Here is a 13,800-nt window from a genome sequence, read left to right on the forward strand (position 1 = left end):
AACAAAAGGACCGAAGTATGAATGACTTTTGGTCGCAAGCGCTATGGTTCACTGTGATAGAAAGTCACCGTTGACATTTTTGTTGTTGTTCTTATGTAGTTCCCAGCATCACAGTTAGCTGTGTTTTTATAGATAGCTGGATTGCAAGCAATCCTAATGAGACAGCTGTTTATTTGAATCCGAGACAACGCCTGCATGGCTACCACATCGTGAAAAATACCAACACACACTCAGTGAAACCAGATACACATCTTGAACCTCTACGTTCAGGTTCGCAAAAAAATACTATCGCTGAAGCGAAGTGCGCGCCTTATTTTTCAAATGCTTTAGTATACCGTCTGCTGTAATGAACAAGAAAAAAAGTGTATAGATAAAAATAATGACTAATTATTTCTTGAAGAAACAAGTTGACCGTCAAAACGCTCTTTCCTTTGTCGCGATGTTGAAAAGATAAAAACTGCTCCGCATGGTAGTGGAAACAAGCTCAGATGAGAAGCAGTACACGACCATGTGAATCATACGGAGCTCAGGGCCAGTTTTACCTAATAGCTCTCGCAGTAGAGCATTTGGTGCGAGAAAACACGCGGCAATGCTAAGACTGAGAATATTAATCGCCAAGGCAGCTGCTGCACGACAAAGTAAACTTATACGAACCACAGACTCTGCCTCATGAGCGTTGGAGGGTCTTGCCGTCACTAAAGCGAGGGAGGCGGTTGAAACTTTTCTATTGCGTTAAGCTGCAGAAGTACGAGAGGACGAGGGACGGCGAGTGCCCCTCATTAGTAAGGATCCATTAGAACACGCTTGCCAAAGGCTTCACGCTTAATGACGCGTGAGGGTGATACAAACAGCGGGGGAGGGCCCGTATCAGTTCCCCGGATTGCGGGGTTGCCACACATTCATACCCCCCCCCCCCTTTTACCGGTAACTTTCTAGTGGCAGGGCGCGACCTGGCGACGCGGCTAATAGAAAACAAATTCTGGACACGTAGGAGCGCCCCCCTCCCAACACACACACACAGAGAGAGAGAGAGAGAAAGAGTTTTATCTTGCCAACTCCATGCAGCGTTATTGGCGTATGCCGGTCACGTGGTTTGATATATAGAGTATTGAAGAAAGCCTTTAGCCTCCTGCTTTTAAGACAGAGATCTATTGTAAGGACTTCGTACTGATCAGCAGCACGTCACGATGGGACAAGTGCTTCTCGCTGTTTTTATTAGTCTTTTCTCAGTTCGGAGACAGGTGGCCCCAGTTTCACTTCCCACTCGAGGCTGCCGAAGCATCATGTATCGTAGCCTTTGCAGCTGTGCACGGCAGTGTAGCGGCAAAGCATGCACGATGGCTGGGGAGTCGTTAATGGAGAACGGCACAAGAGGGGCGGGATTGTGTGAATATCCAGAAACATCGCGGATGCAGGAACAAAGAAGCAAACGGTGGCACAAGGCACTTTCTGCTCCCCAGGAACGCTAGTTTGGAGCATGAATGTACCGTACTTAATCGATTGTAACGCGACAGTGACTGTAACGCCAGGGTTAACTTTCCATTGCGTCCAGGAAGAAACAAAAGAAAGTTATTTCGGTATTCGATTGTAAAGCTTAGGCCAACTTGACCCAGCGAAAATCTGGAGGCGAGGGGCGTCGTGTTACATTCGAGTACAAACGGTATTCGCCACGTGACGTAAAAAAGCACGCACCGCGCCATCAAGAGAACGCGCCCGCGATGAGACGAGAGGAAAGGAAAACGAGCGGGAGGTAGAGAGGAAGGGAGGGGTTGTTCTGGGCGAGAATTGCGGGAAACATTCACAGCCCCTGGGGGCTTTTCCCATCGACTGCCGTCGTCGAAGCTGCGTTTGGCTTGTGTGCCGTAATCTCCGAGAGAAACAGCATGGCTTCGGCGCACCCGGACGTTCACTATATATGTGAGCCAAGACTAGCATTGTGTGTGCATAGCAAGGCTCGCACGAGAAACCTCCGCGGAATACGGTTTCCCTTCGATCTGTCTTGGCCGCTGCTCCACCGCGCCAAATATTTTGGCTTTCTAAGAGAAAAGCGAAGTGGCGGCGAAATGATGTTTGCCCTGCGCCTGTATTTCCGTTGCGTCCCGACTCGATCTCGCCGAACTCCTTACAAGTTGCGCTGCCACAGATTTGATTTGTTTCCGCTATATCTGTAGAGGTATAACACGGGGATCGTTGGTGATTCCCGAAGAAAGCTTCCGGAACTACACAAACACTTCAGTTTGACTGAAAGCTTTTCGCTTAGAAAACCTCCGTTCTATTCAATCGAACAATCGTCTGCCGCACATTCATCAAGAAATGATACTATATTTCCGAAAAAGGCATATACAACGTAAGGAATATAGAGTTATATTTGAATGTCCAAAATTCGACTCATATATTTAATCAGTGCAACTAGACTTCATTCCCCTGTCGGAAGGACGAATAAAATGCCGTCATTGAAGTTTTATTTTTCTTTGCACCAGCATTACACCCGCACTATTACCCCCACGACCACTTATAACAACGAATGCTGGGATAAGCCGACGCAAACGTGCTCGTTTATTAGCACAAAGATTTGCACGTAGGACGACCACAAACACAACGAAAGAATGGAATTCACTTTCACGGGAAATTTCCATAAATGAGAAGCTTACTACATTATTTATTTATTTATTTATTTATTTATTTATTTATTTATTTATTTATTTATTTATTTATTTATTTATTTATTTATTTATTTATTAACACTGCAGCCTCAATCAGAGGCTATATATAGCAGGTGTGATACACTGATACATGCTATCAAAAAAAAAGGCACAATAGTTTTCAAAGAAAACACATGAAGTGAAAAATACAATGCAAACAGATTTGCACTTTATTCCCTTAGTATAGTGTTCAAATATATATTGGTCTCCTTGTTACTGTTCCTGTTCAACAAAATGCCTAATGTTCTTTTGATATACTGGTAAGTGTTGAGTGTATTGTACACTAGTTTACACGCATGTTTCATTTTCCTTGCTAGCTTTTTTTTATTTGTGCTGTTACTGCCCCTCTTGACTGGACCAAAGTGCTGGTTCTCCGTCTGTTTCAATAATTTTTTATTAAGACCATTTCCCATGTACCAATCATGATTTCGCTGATGTTGTGACCACACAGACCTATAACGTACCGACCGAGAATAGGCGTTGGTGCCACGTACGTGGGAAGAAGTACCGCTGCGATTCGAACACAACGGGGGAATCTCGTAACACTCACCTGCAAAGAGAAAAAGAAAGAAAAAGGAAAGAGACAATTAGTAGAGGAACCGCGAAAATCCTCCACAGTTATAGCAGAACAAGAAGCTTCATTTCACACTTCCTCGATGCAACCCTCACCAACAGGAAGAGGCACCTCTGCAAATGAGAAGGACCAGAAAACAATTTTACGTTACGTGACTAAGTGAAAGAGCTGGGATTGTAAAGCTTCGAGACTTCAGCCTGAAAAGATCTTTTATAACAGGAACTTCTGAAAATCTCAAAACGTAAATGGAAAAACAAAATAGTGTAAATCTTAAGTGGGCGGAATAGTCGTCAATCAAAATACTTGTAATTTACACGCTGTACCATAGAAGCGTATCGAAAGATACATGCTCGCGTATTTGTTTTAGTCGTCTTTTTATTATCATTATCAGATACAACAACAATAGAAGAAGAAACGGACCCTCCTGAAAAAGATCAAGAACATGAATAAAGAAGAGCAAGATCCCAATAGGGCCTCGAATATTTTTTCCCCAGCCATCGAATAGCGGCTTTTCTACAGAATCCAGCGTTGCAGCCCTTTGTGTACGGTCACATTTCCGCTGGGCTTTTTATAGATTCTTATGTTTTTTTTAAAGTGATGTCACTGAGGCGTCTGGGTGGGCCATCTTCGGAAGCCAAAAGTCGCGAATGCGCCAAAACACCATTCGTCGTTCGAGAAAAATCCGACCAAATGAAAGGAAAGAAGACGAGCAAAACTTAACTAATGCATCGGAAAGTCACAGTCGACGCGAAAACGTAATTTACGATATGGAGGGTGATGGCTGCGTAAACAGGGGGAGGGGGGGACACTATATATATATACGGCAACAGGACAAACACTGCTACAACTTCCCCCTCAGTTCTCCTTCTCGAGAATGCGGAGAAAAAAAAATACAGCGCACCGACGGGAAGACAAAAGCACAAATCCAAGGACAAAGTCTACTTGCGGCAAAAACAAGGAGTGCGAACAACAGTGACGCTCCTCCACTCATGTATAGACGTATTTACGACCGCCATAAACAAGCTAAAGTAAACAAGAACAAAATGGTTGAAAGAGAGAGAGTGCGTAGGAAGAAAAAGAAGCGAGGTACGGCGAACGAACCAGCCCTGTTCAGGCAGTATAGCGGACGGCGACGTTGCAGTGACATCCATAACACGCTCTCAAAAAGGGCCGCCCCACTGCCGCCGCCGGGTTCATTCTTTCACTTGTTTTTCTCTAAGGTCTGCAGGGTGAAAGAGCTCGCACAGCGCGAGATGCGAGGAGGGAGTTAAGGAGAAAGGCGAGAGAGAGAGGGGAGAGCGGTTCTCTCATTTTTCAAAACGCATCGTGCATTATGGAAACGGCTGTCCCGCCCCAGCGTCGTGGCCGTGGTGCTCTGTGCGTGTAGCATTATACGGTGCAATCACGCGCTTCGCGCATGACCTAAACAACCGGGCTCGGCGTAAACGATCCCTTTCACGCGGGCGGTAAGCCTCGCTTGAGCTCGCACGCACTGATTACACAACGGGAGGGAGCGTGTCCGGTGTAATGAGATGACGCGGCGATGGCGACGATGAGCTTCGGGGAAACGACTATTGTCGAGAAGGTTTTGAAAGCGAAGCAATGGAGAAAAAAATAGAGAAATATTCGTCTAAAGGGCACTTCATGAATTTCCTGCGACTTACGTTCACTGCTAGAAAGAAAGATGCAGTTAAGATCTCAAGCTTAAAATGTGTAAAACGTGTGACACAAAATAAAATTGCATTTTCTCGTTCTCATTGACTGGGCCCACTAAAATGAAGAGAGAGAGAGAGAAAGTATGCGTGTGTGTGTGTGTGTGTGTGTGTGTGTGTGTGTGTGTGTGTGTGTGTGTGTGTGTGTGTGTGTGTGTGTGTGTGTGTGTGTGTGTGTGTGTGTGTGTGTGTGCGCGTGCGTGTGTGTGTTAGGATCGACGCTTTGATTCAATTTACGACTGTTAACGATGTGCAGCTCAAAACTCGGACGGCCACACGCTGCTTAATAGACGCGCTCACGAGGCACATACTTCCTTTGCAGTTGAGAACGGCGGAGAGAAAAAGTAAATGCTGAAGAGTGCGCAGGGTAGAGAGATGCCGCCAACAAACACGACTAGTTCGGAAAAACGCGAAAAATACAATCTAAACAAAGTGAGAAAAATGCTAAACTGAGTGCATAAACGAGAGGAAAAAAGAAACATGGACACTGGGAAGAATTTCGAACGAAGGGAAAGGTATGCGTGCGTACAAATAAATAGAGCGGGGGGGGGGGGGGGGGGGAAGGGTCGAGGCGTTAAATCAAAACAAAGTTTGAAAAAAAAAGAAGAATCAATGGCGGCTTTACAGATCAGAACTGAACAAGTTAAGCCTCCACTCGGGCTACTGGAAGTCGTTAATCTCCCGCAACCCCACCGCGTCCTCTCCACCTCGATCCCGACGAGAAAGAAACACCCTCTCTATAACTCATCAGCTGGGGTGCCCTGTCAAGAGACTGGGGTGCTTCTCCTCAAAGCTCGGCATGTCGCAATCAGCGAGTATCTTAGTGTTTATACACACAAGAACGGGTCTGCAAGCACGGCGTTCGGTGTTCATTCTGATATAATCGCGAATCGTTTTTTTTTCAAAATCATTTTTTAAAGGAAAGTAAAAAATAAAGCCTTGGCATAGATGCGTGATACAGCCTCGCGCACATATTTTTGCGTCTTCCCCTATACTGTCACATCTTCCACACCTGAGTATCCGTTATCACAGGCCGGAAGTGCATCGAGAGTGAAGACTAAATACAAGTCCAAGCATGGTCCTCATTTATTAGTTCTTTTCTTTTTGTCTGTGAACTCTAAAAGAGAACTGTGGAACAGAACACGCAAGCGAAAACTAAGGCAAAAATTGATTAATGAAGCACGCCGAAGAACTCCAGGAAGTCGAAGATAGCCTAGCGTAACCCACGAAGCAGAATTTAGGGAAGACAGAACTTGAAGAAAAGATGGACACTTGGAGCGATAATAGACAGTACAACATTGTGTGTCGCAGCGGCTGCAGCTTCAACAAGAGCACTGGCCTTCCTTCTCTTTGAAAAGAAAAAACAAAAACCAGACATTGGATTCTATTTCCGTCACACAAAGAGTTCTCAATGCACATAGCTAGCGCCATCTACGTACGGCGCAACAACCTCCTGTAGCAAGAAAAAAACTTTGTTGAACCCTCGGTGAATGACCGCTTCCCAAGGCGAGCTTCCGGCAAAACGGGGTTGGTGAAACTGTACCATCGAAAACAAGAAGGAAAGAAAATGAATTTCAGGTGTCAGGGATAGGAAAGTAACATCAATCCCATCTCTAACACGATCCAGGGATCAAACGACGGCAGGCGGGCACTGGAGTTGCAATCTTGAGAAAAATTGCGGCCGTCAAAGAAGCAAGCAGGCCTAGACGACGGTTCGATTTCTGTTGCACCCTTCTGACAAATTCGCTCGTCTGACTCGCTCAGAGGGACTGGGTTGGCTGGGTACGAGCACGGCGAGAACAGAAAATAGCATGTGTGTATGTGCCTGGTGGTCATGGTAAAACGATGAAAATGGGGACGAGAGGGGTAAAATTCAATCGTTGTTGATGGTTTTCAAGTATACGTATGCACACACAAAAAAGAGATCCCAGCACATCCACGGTGTGAAATGATGGTGAGTGGGACGAAGAGGGTTTTATTGGTAAACCATGACATATACATCCGTCTATCTGTCCATTCGTCCATCCATCCGTCTGTATGTTTGTCTCCTTGGAACGGGCGGACGCACGGACGAACGCTTAGCCCCCCTCACCATTCACTTCGTGGTACGCTGGGAAAGCCACTAACGTCATCTAATTGTACTATTCCAAAGAACATATACACATAAAGCCATCTATAGATCAACTCATGAACTAGAGGTGGCTACATGCTAGTACTACAGAGGAGGGAACAACACACGGCGTAAGGAACTACGCCCCTGACAGTCACAGTCGAAGACAGCAAGTGCGTAATGTTAGCGGAACGGGGAAAACTAATTTTGGTGAGAGAGTGTGAGGAAAGAGATCACAACTGGCACCATTCCCGGGCCCGGACGAACGGGTGTCCAACCCGAGTACGAGACAATAATGAATTTCAGCTTGAAAAGCAAGTGAGGTGCAGCAAGTTTGGAATGTGCGTCATGTCTCTGATTTCGGAATCATGCTGCAAAACCCCAGTAGGCGCAGATAACTTTTTAGCGGCTCGGGGAGAGGGGAGGGGGGGGGGATGGGGTCATGGGTAAGCAGAATCAAATGAGAAGAGGAGCCAAAAGGAGAAACAGATGGCTCTCGTTTCCGAGTCTTCTTAGGCAAGTAAGCGAGAAGGTTTTGAAAGCGAAGCAATGGAGAAAAAAATAGAGAAATATTCGTCTAAAGGGCACTTCATGAATTTCCTGCGACTTACGTTCACTGCTAGAAAGAAAGATGCAGTTAAGATCTCAAGCTTAAAATGTGTAAAACGTGTGACACAAAATAAAATTGCATTTTCTCGTTCTCATTGACTGGGCCCACTAAAATGAAGAGAGAGAGAGAGAGAGAGAAAGTATGCGTTTGTTCAACGCGAATGCGACAGTATGGTCAGCCTCATCGCATTCTTCAGTGTAGTGGCATCGGCGCTAAAAGGTGGGATTAGCAATGAATTGTAATATGGATGCTGCCGGGTATTCCATTATAAAGCAGGGTGGCTTAGCGCTGAGCGCATCAACCATGATAATCCGACACAATGCCCAGCTTGTTTGAGACGCAGGCGAAGCGTCAAGGGCAAGTAGCTTCTCGTAAAAATTATCGCGATGCAACAGGACCTGTGGATACGACGTAAAACCACTGTCACTACTTTATAGTATTCTTTACCTTATAGTGGTTCTTATAGTGGTCCTCTAGCAGATTCCACCTAATTCACATATCTTACCCTAACAAGCACCTGTCATTTTTTCCCAGAACAAGATACACTGGCCGAGGCTGAGCAGTTTCACGCGGCTTCTGTGCAGTTCTGTGAGCAGTTCTGTGCAAGCGCTGGGAGCAGTGACGTCACACTGAACATAGTCGCCACTCTGGAGAAGGCCTGGAAGATCCTGGAGTGATGTGTCACTAGTAGGCTCGCGCTTCACTGACCTGAGATCCCTCGCTAGCTAGTCTGTTCATCCATCTATCTATGGTCCATCCGTGCTTCCTCCGTTCGTGCATGCCTATGTCCATTGTTGATCCATCCACCCATTCATCCGTGGTTCGTTCGTACGTAAGTAATTCACACTACGTATATCCTGGCGTAGCTGAGCTAAGCCACTCCTCATTTTTTTTTTTCACAGCAGAGGTGTATACGACGCACATCCTTGACTTGTTAGTGGCTCATTCTGCGTGCTAGAACCCTCGATGCCATCTGGGAACTGATGGAAGAGCCAACATTTAGTAATTAGTACGTACACGACTAGCTACATGGCACGGGGATTTATCTCTTTAATGGTTAAAATGTGCATTCGAAGTATTAACCTGATGAAATCCCTGTAGCAATCTACAAAACAATAAAACCACCGCATTAAGGTGACAAAAAATTGGTCAGTACGTGTTCCGCAACGTCAGTCGAGTACAGGCGCCGAGCTGGCGTGGTGGTCAGCAGCAAGTGTGCATTGCGAGAACACAGGAGGAGAAACGCGCTTATGAAGAGCGGCGATGCGACGCGAGACGCACGAACGACCGCCAACTCCATGGATATACCACCCTCACTGAGTGAGGTGAGGCTGGATTATCAGAGATCGAAGCATAATTGATGAAAACAAAGAAACTAAAGGCTCGATATAACAATCCAACATATAACAAAGTACGGTTATTACGAAGTAAATAAAAAAAGTCTTGATAATTATAGTGCCAAAAGTATATCTAACAAATTTTCTAATATAGTGAACCTAGTTTGCAGTAAGACGCAACTTCGTATTAATGAGCTTAAGCGTAGCACGAAACTTACGTGGCTTGTTCAATCGTGCTAACTAAAGAAAAAGTTACACCATCTCCCGCTAAAAAGAACCGTGTGCAGATGCGAAGCAGTGGTCGCCAACACTTACACTGGCAGCGGCATTGACGCTGACGCTCATCGCAGCGTTGCGCAGCAGAGAAGAAACCTGGGGCAGAAAGTTCTGACACCACCCCTACCATTTTCCCGAAACGGGATATATGTGGACACGTCCGAGTACCGAATGAAGATACGCTGCAGTCAAGCGGTCGTTCGCAACACCTGACGATCCCCGGTTATTTATATAACCGGCGCCTTACGTAAGCGCCCCCTTTTTGGTCGAGAAGCTTGAAAGCGCGAAGCCACGGAAGAAAAGTGCCAGCAGATTCGGCTTCCCACCATCGATATACCTCGCTCCCTGTTTAGTCGTCGTTGGTTGCTTGACGGACGAGTCCATTTCAGAGCGTCGCGTGTATTGCCTTTCTTGTATCGGTAAAAGGCGCGCTTACCAGTCAGCCCTTCCCCGTCTCCTGTTTGACCAAGCACCACAAAGCACTGCGGCTGCATTGTGAAAGGTTTCTTGACGACCTGCTTCACAGGCCCCAACCAACTGCCCAGACTCAGGGTCAGCAGCCGAACCATCCCCCCTCCCCTCTCTAATTTCGTTATTTATATCCTTAACGCTCTCTATATACGCAAGCCCTTAGACGTCTCCTGCACCTCGGCTGCAATATCGTTCAAACCTCCTGCAGTCTATTCTTTATTTTCTATTTGTCCTTAATAAAGTTTCATGTTACTCGACATAATAGAATCAATACCAGCAATAGCACAATCAAATAAAATTGTGTGTTCCCTAATGACAAAGACGTGATGCTTCATCATATCTTACCAAATCCAGCAAGCTTCCGTGCGTTTATCGTCAATGTCACGCACTACATGTATAGGACAAACGACAGGGCGCCAACTAACTCATTTCCTTTTTTAAACAGTTTTACGTAACCGTTGGCCACTCCTGGGAACAAGACAGCAACGATATGTTATTGACTTATGTACACGTATCACTGCCACGAATAGCTATGTCAATAGAGATTTTTTTAGTTTAGAGCGCGCAGCGGCCTAGCGTTCGCAACGCGCGAAAGGGGGCAAGAGTGCGCATGCGCTGAACCTAAGCGAGATGCATGCATTTGCGCACGCAAGATCTCGGCGTTTACGTTGCGTCCGCTATGGCCATTGCGTACCTACTGACAGTTCTTGCGAGATCTCGAACTGCCGCGACCAAGACAGACAAGATGGCTGCGAACGACAATACTATACGGTGGTATAGCGGCAGCAAACGAAGTACGTGTGAATTTTGGTGAATTTGGAACTTAAATGAGTAACCTGAAGCCAATAGGGTGCAGTGGACTGTGATCGCTGCTAAGCCGAAGTACAGCGTTGGACGACCGGACAGAGACATTTACGAAGAAGCAGGAACGCGATGATGACGGGAAGCACCACGACGGATTTGTGGGTATGTGTAAAAGGCGTCATGAGAGTGATCCCTTTAAACTGTGGTGGTTGCGACGTGTGTCTAACCGGAAGCTGTCTGAATGAGAGTCTGCAAAATCATTCCGAGTGTTAGAAAGTAAGGGTATGCTCTGGTAATGCAGGTACGTGTTATACGAAACTCGGATGATTTTTCTCCGCACATAACGCCCTCATCATTGTGAAGGCAGCTTTCGCGGCACGTCAAGAATTACACGTGAAGAGGCCGCCGCCGCCAATAGTGGCATTTGTGTATTGAGCGTTTAACAACCCCAGTTTCACTTTTTTTTTCTCGTGGTCTAAGAAATTGTCTGTAGCAAACAATAAATGGTAAATTGGCACTAAGCGACCATCTTCACCGTCTCTGTCCTTCATGTTGCTAGTTGACCTAGCCTGAACGCACCAAATCAGTACTTGTCCTCGAGAATAATGCCTTGTCTGATGCCTTGACTTGTCTGTTGCATCGAAGAATATTGGTTATTACAGCTTCTTGCTTCACGATATGGCGTGAAGCAACACTCAAAGGCAGGCCTGTTGACGCCTGTAGGTGCAGTACACGTTTCAGATGTCGCACCCGGTAAACTAATGCTGTAGGAGGCAGGCTTGGACGCAGCGTTACGCAGCGCGCAGCAGGTTGCGGAGGTATATCCTTGAGTGCACTAACTAAAATCCTCTCGCAGCAAAGAAGTACTGAACACCGAGCTTCAATAACCAGATAAATAAGCCATCAAGTAATTGACCACAAATTAACAAACTTGTCCAACCTTCCTCGCGGTGCCGGATCGATTTACGCGCAGCGCAGCTAAAGGCCGCCTTCGTCAGTTCGCGACCGTCGAAGAGTGCACCACCATAACCGGCGCAGTGCTCGAGTGTTTTCTCTTCCCCTTCCCTTCGAACAACCGGCGTCATATCAAACAAACAATAAATGAGTAAATAAATTTAATTTGTTTTTATAGAAGGAGTAAGAAAACTCGAAAGATTTACGAGGTCTCGACCCCGTTACAAGTCAACAAAGCAGCAGGAATGACAATCATGCTTATAAAAGAGGGGAAAGAAGGGAAATATAATAGGAGAAAGAAGTGAAGATGATGACGACAACGAGAATGTTGTTTTGTTGTTGTTTCCTTCCACATGTCTCACACACATGCCTTTCCTTCCAGTAAGATCGCCCAAAATTGGTTATAAGTTTTTTTAAGTACTTGAAGTATTATTTATGGCAAACAGCAAAAAAGCGCGAAACGAGGAGAGTGCAATAAATGTTCATTCGTACATTCAGACCAGACAGTTTACCGGTTATTAAGAAAAAAAATTGAAGTAATAAAATCAAACAAAAGCCCAACCTTTGTTTTTTTAATATTGAGTCATTGCTACCGAAAATATACTGTTAAAAACGAAGAAGGAACCTAAAAACACTTGGAAGCCTTTCTCTTCAACTCGACCACCGCGCCGTCCTTGTTTCTTTTCAGCTGAACGCGCTACCAGTCTCGAAGGTCATCTCCGCCCACCAACTGGCCGCTTCTACTGTTTTAGGAAGGCCCTTTTTGCAGTCTCCATTTCTACCCGGCATCCCACGTCAACGGTGCCGTTCAAACCTACTGCAGTAGGAAAACAAACAAACAAACAAACGAACAAAACAACAAACACACACACACACACACACACACACACACACACAGACACACACACACACAGATACACACAAGCACGTACACAAAAGAAGTGACAGCATAGAGATGGGGGATAAATGGGACACCATCATCAATCGTGCATTTCTTCTCTCTCCGTTGAGAAGGTTTCGGTTCGGGAGTACGGTCGCTGTGGAATGCCGCATTCCCAGATCGAAGATCGTGCTATGGGGACACTCAATTTCGTGGAGAGGGACTCGCTGGAATTTCGTTCCGGCCGGAGCTTGAGCGTCGATTTTTACTTCGACTCGAACCGAAGGTTGGAGGAAGGGGAACAAAACATTGCGTCCCAGTGCATACCACGAAAGAGACTTCGAGTTGCACAGCCGTGTGTGTGTATAGTGAATGAAAGACTCGCCATATCGACAAATAAGAGGGACCGCCTATTAAGAAATGCGCCACTGGAGACGCCACCGAAATGGGATACCGCTTTTCACTGGCGGCAGCGACGGAGTGCTCGAAGGTAAGCGTGGAGAATGACACCATAAAAAAAAGAAAGAAAAACGAAAGAGAACAAATAGTGAAAACGATAGTTCCCGCGAGAAATGCGCGAAGGCACGTGAAGGTGCCGCTGACTTTCACGGAAAAAAAAAATTCATTATACATGTAAACGAGGTTTCTATCCTTTTATTACCTTAAAATGTCGATGCGAATCAGATTTTGACGAGATATTCGTAAGGAGGACGCGGCAGTAACGGCTACACGATGACGCTGTACCATAAAGACAGACAAATGCAACCGACATCTTTCTAACAGTACAACCATGGCACAACACAGTTGCGTAGTCGAAGCTATATAGGTGAGCGAAAAAAAAAGGAAGGAACGCACTCAGCCTCACTCAAGAAATGTATCTCGCGCTTTAGACTCACTCGGACACAGACTCGATAAAACTTTCCTGAGCCGTACTAACTCGGACTCAAACTGGCCCAAATATTACTCCCGCGGACTCACTGGATCAGGCTCAGATTCACGGCTCAAGCAGGAGTCTGAGTGAATGGACACACGAGTGTGCTCGCCGACTTATAGTAATGCTATAGCAGATTGCAGATAAAGATATCCCAAGAAAGCAAGCTCATGGAGAAGCGAATACCTCCATGTAATACTGTTACGTTTATTGTACCGGTAGACTTGAAGGTGTCGTGCACCGGAGGCCTATCTCGCTAGCCGAAAGTCCTCTAACCTGCCTGTTTCCCGCTACTCAGAGGCTCATACCCAAATCACATATGCAGTAACAATACAAATAAATGCCCGGTGTAGAGGAACGACATCACCCAGACGGACTATAGACGAACTATACCAAAGCTGTTCATGTATTACATTGTAGAGTGCTCGTGAGGAGAAAA

The 13,800-nt window shown here is 45.9% G+C and overlaps 1 protein-coding gene across 1 annotated transcript in view; it reads right to left on the reverse strand.

The window, feature by feature from the left end:
• Positions 1-936: 936 nt before the first annotated feature.
• Positions 937-13,800, reverse strand: part of LOC142787116 (uncharacterized) — a 417,172-nt gene continuing 404,308 nt past the window's right edge. The window contains exon 3 of the mRNA XM_075884723.1: positions 937-3,252. Coding sequence (XP_075740838.1) covers positions 3,085-3,252 — 168 coding nt within the window. The 3' untranslated portion in view covers positions 937-3,084. The remainder of the gene's footprint in view (positions 3,253-13,800) is intronic.

Source organism: Rhipicephalus microplus, unplaced genomic scaffold (genome assembly GCF_043290135.1).
Source record: "Rhipicephalus microplus isolate Deutch F79 unplaced genomic scaffold, USDA_Rmic scaffold_45, whole genome shotgun sequence".
NCBI lineage: Eukaryota > Metazoa > Arthropoda > Arachnida > Ixodida > Ixodidae > Rhipicephalus > Rhipicephalus microplus.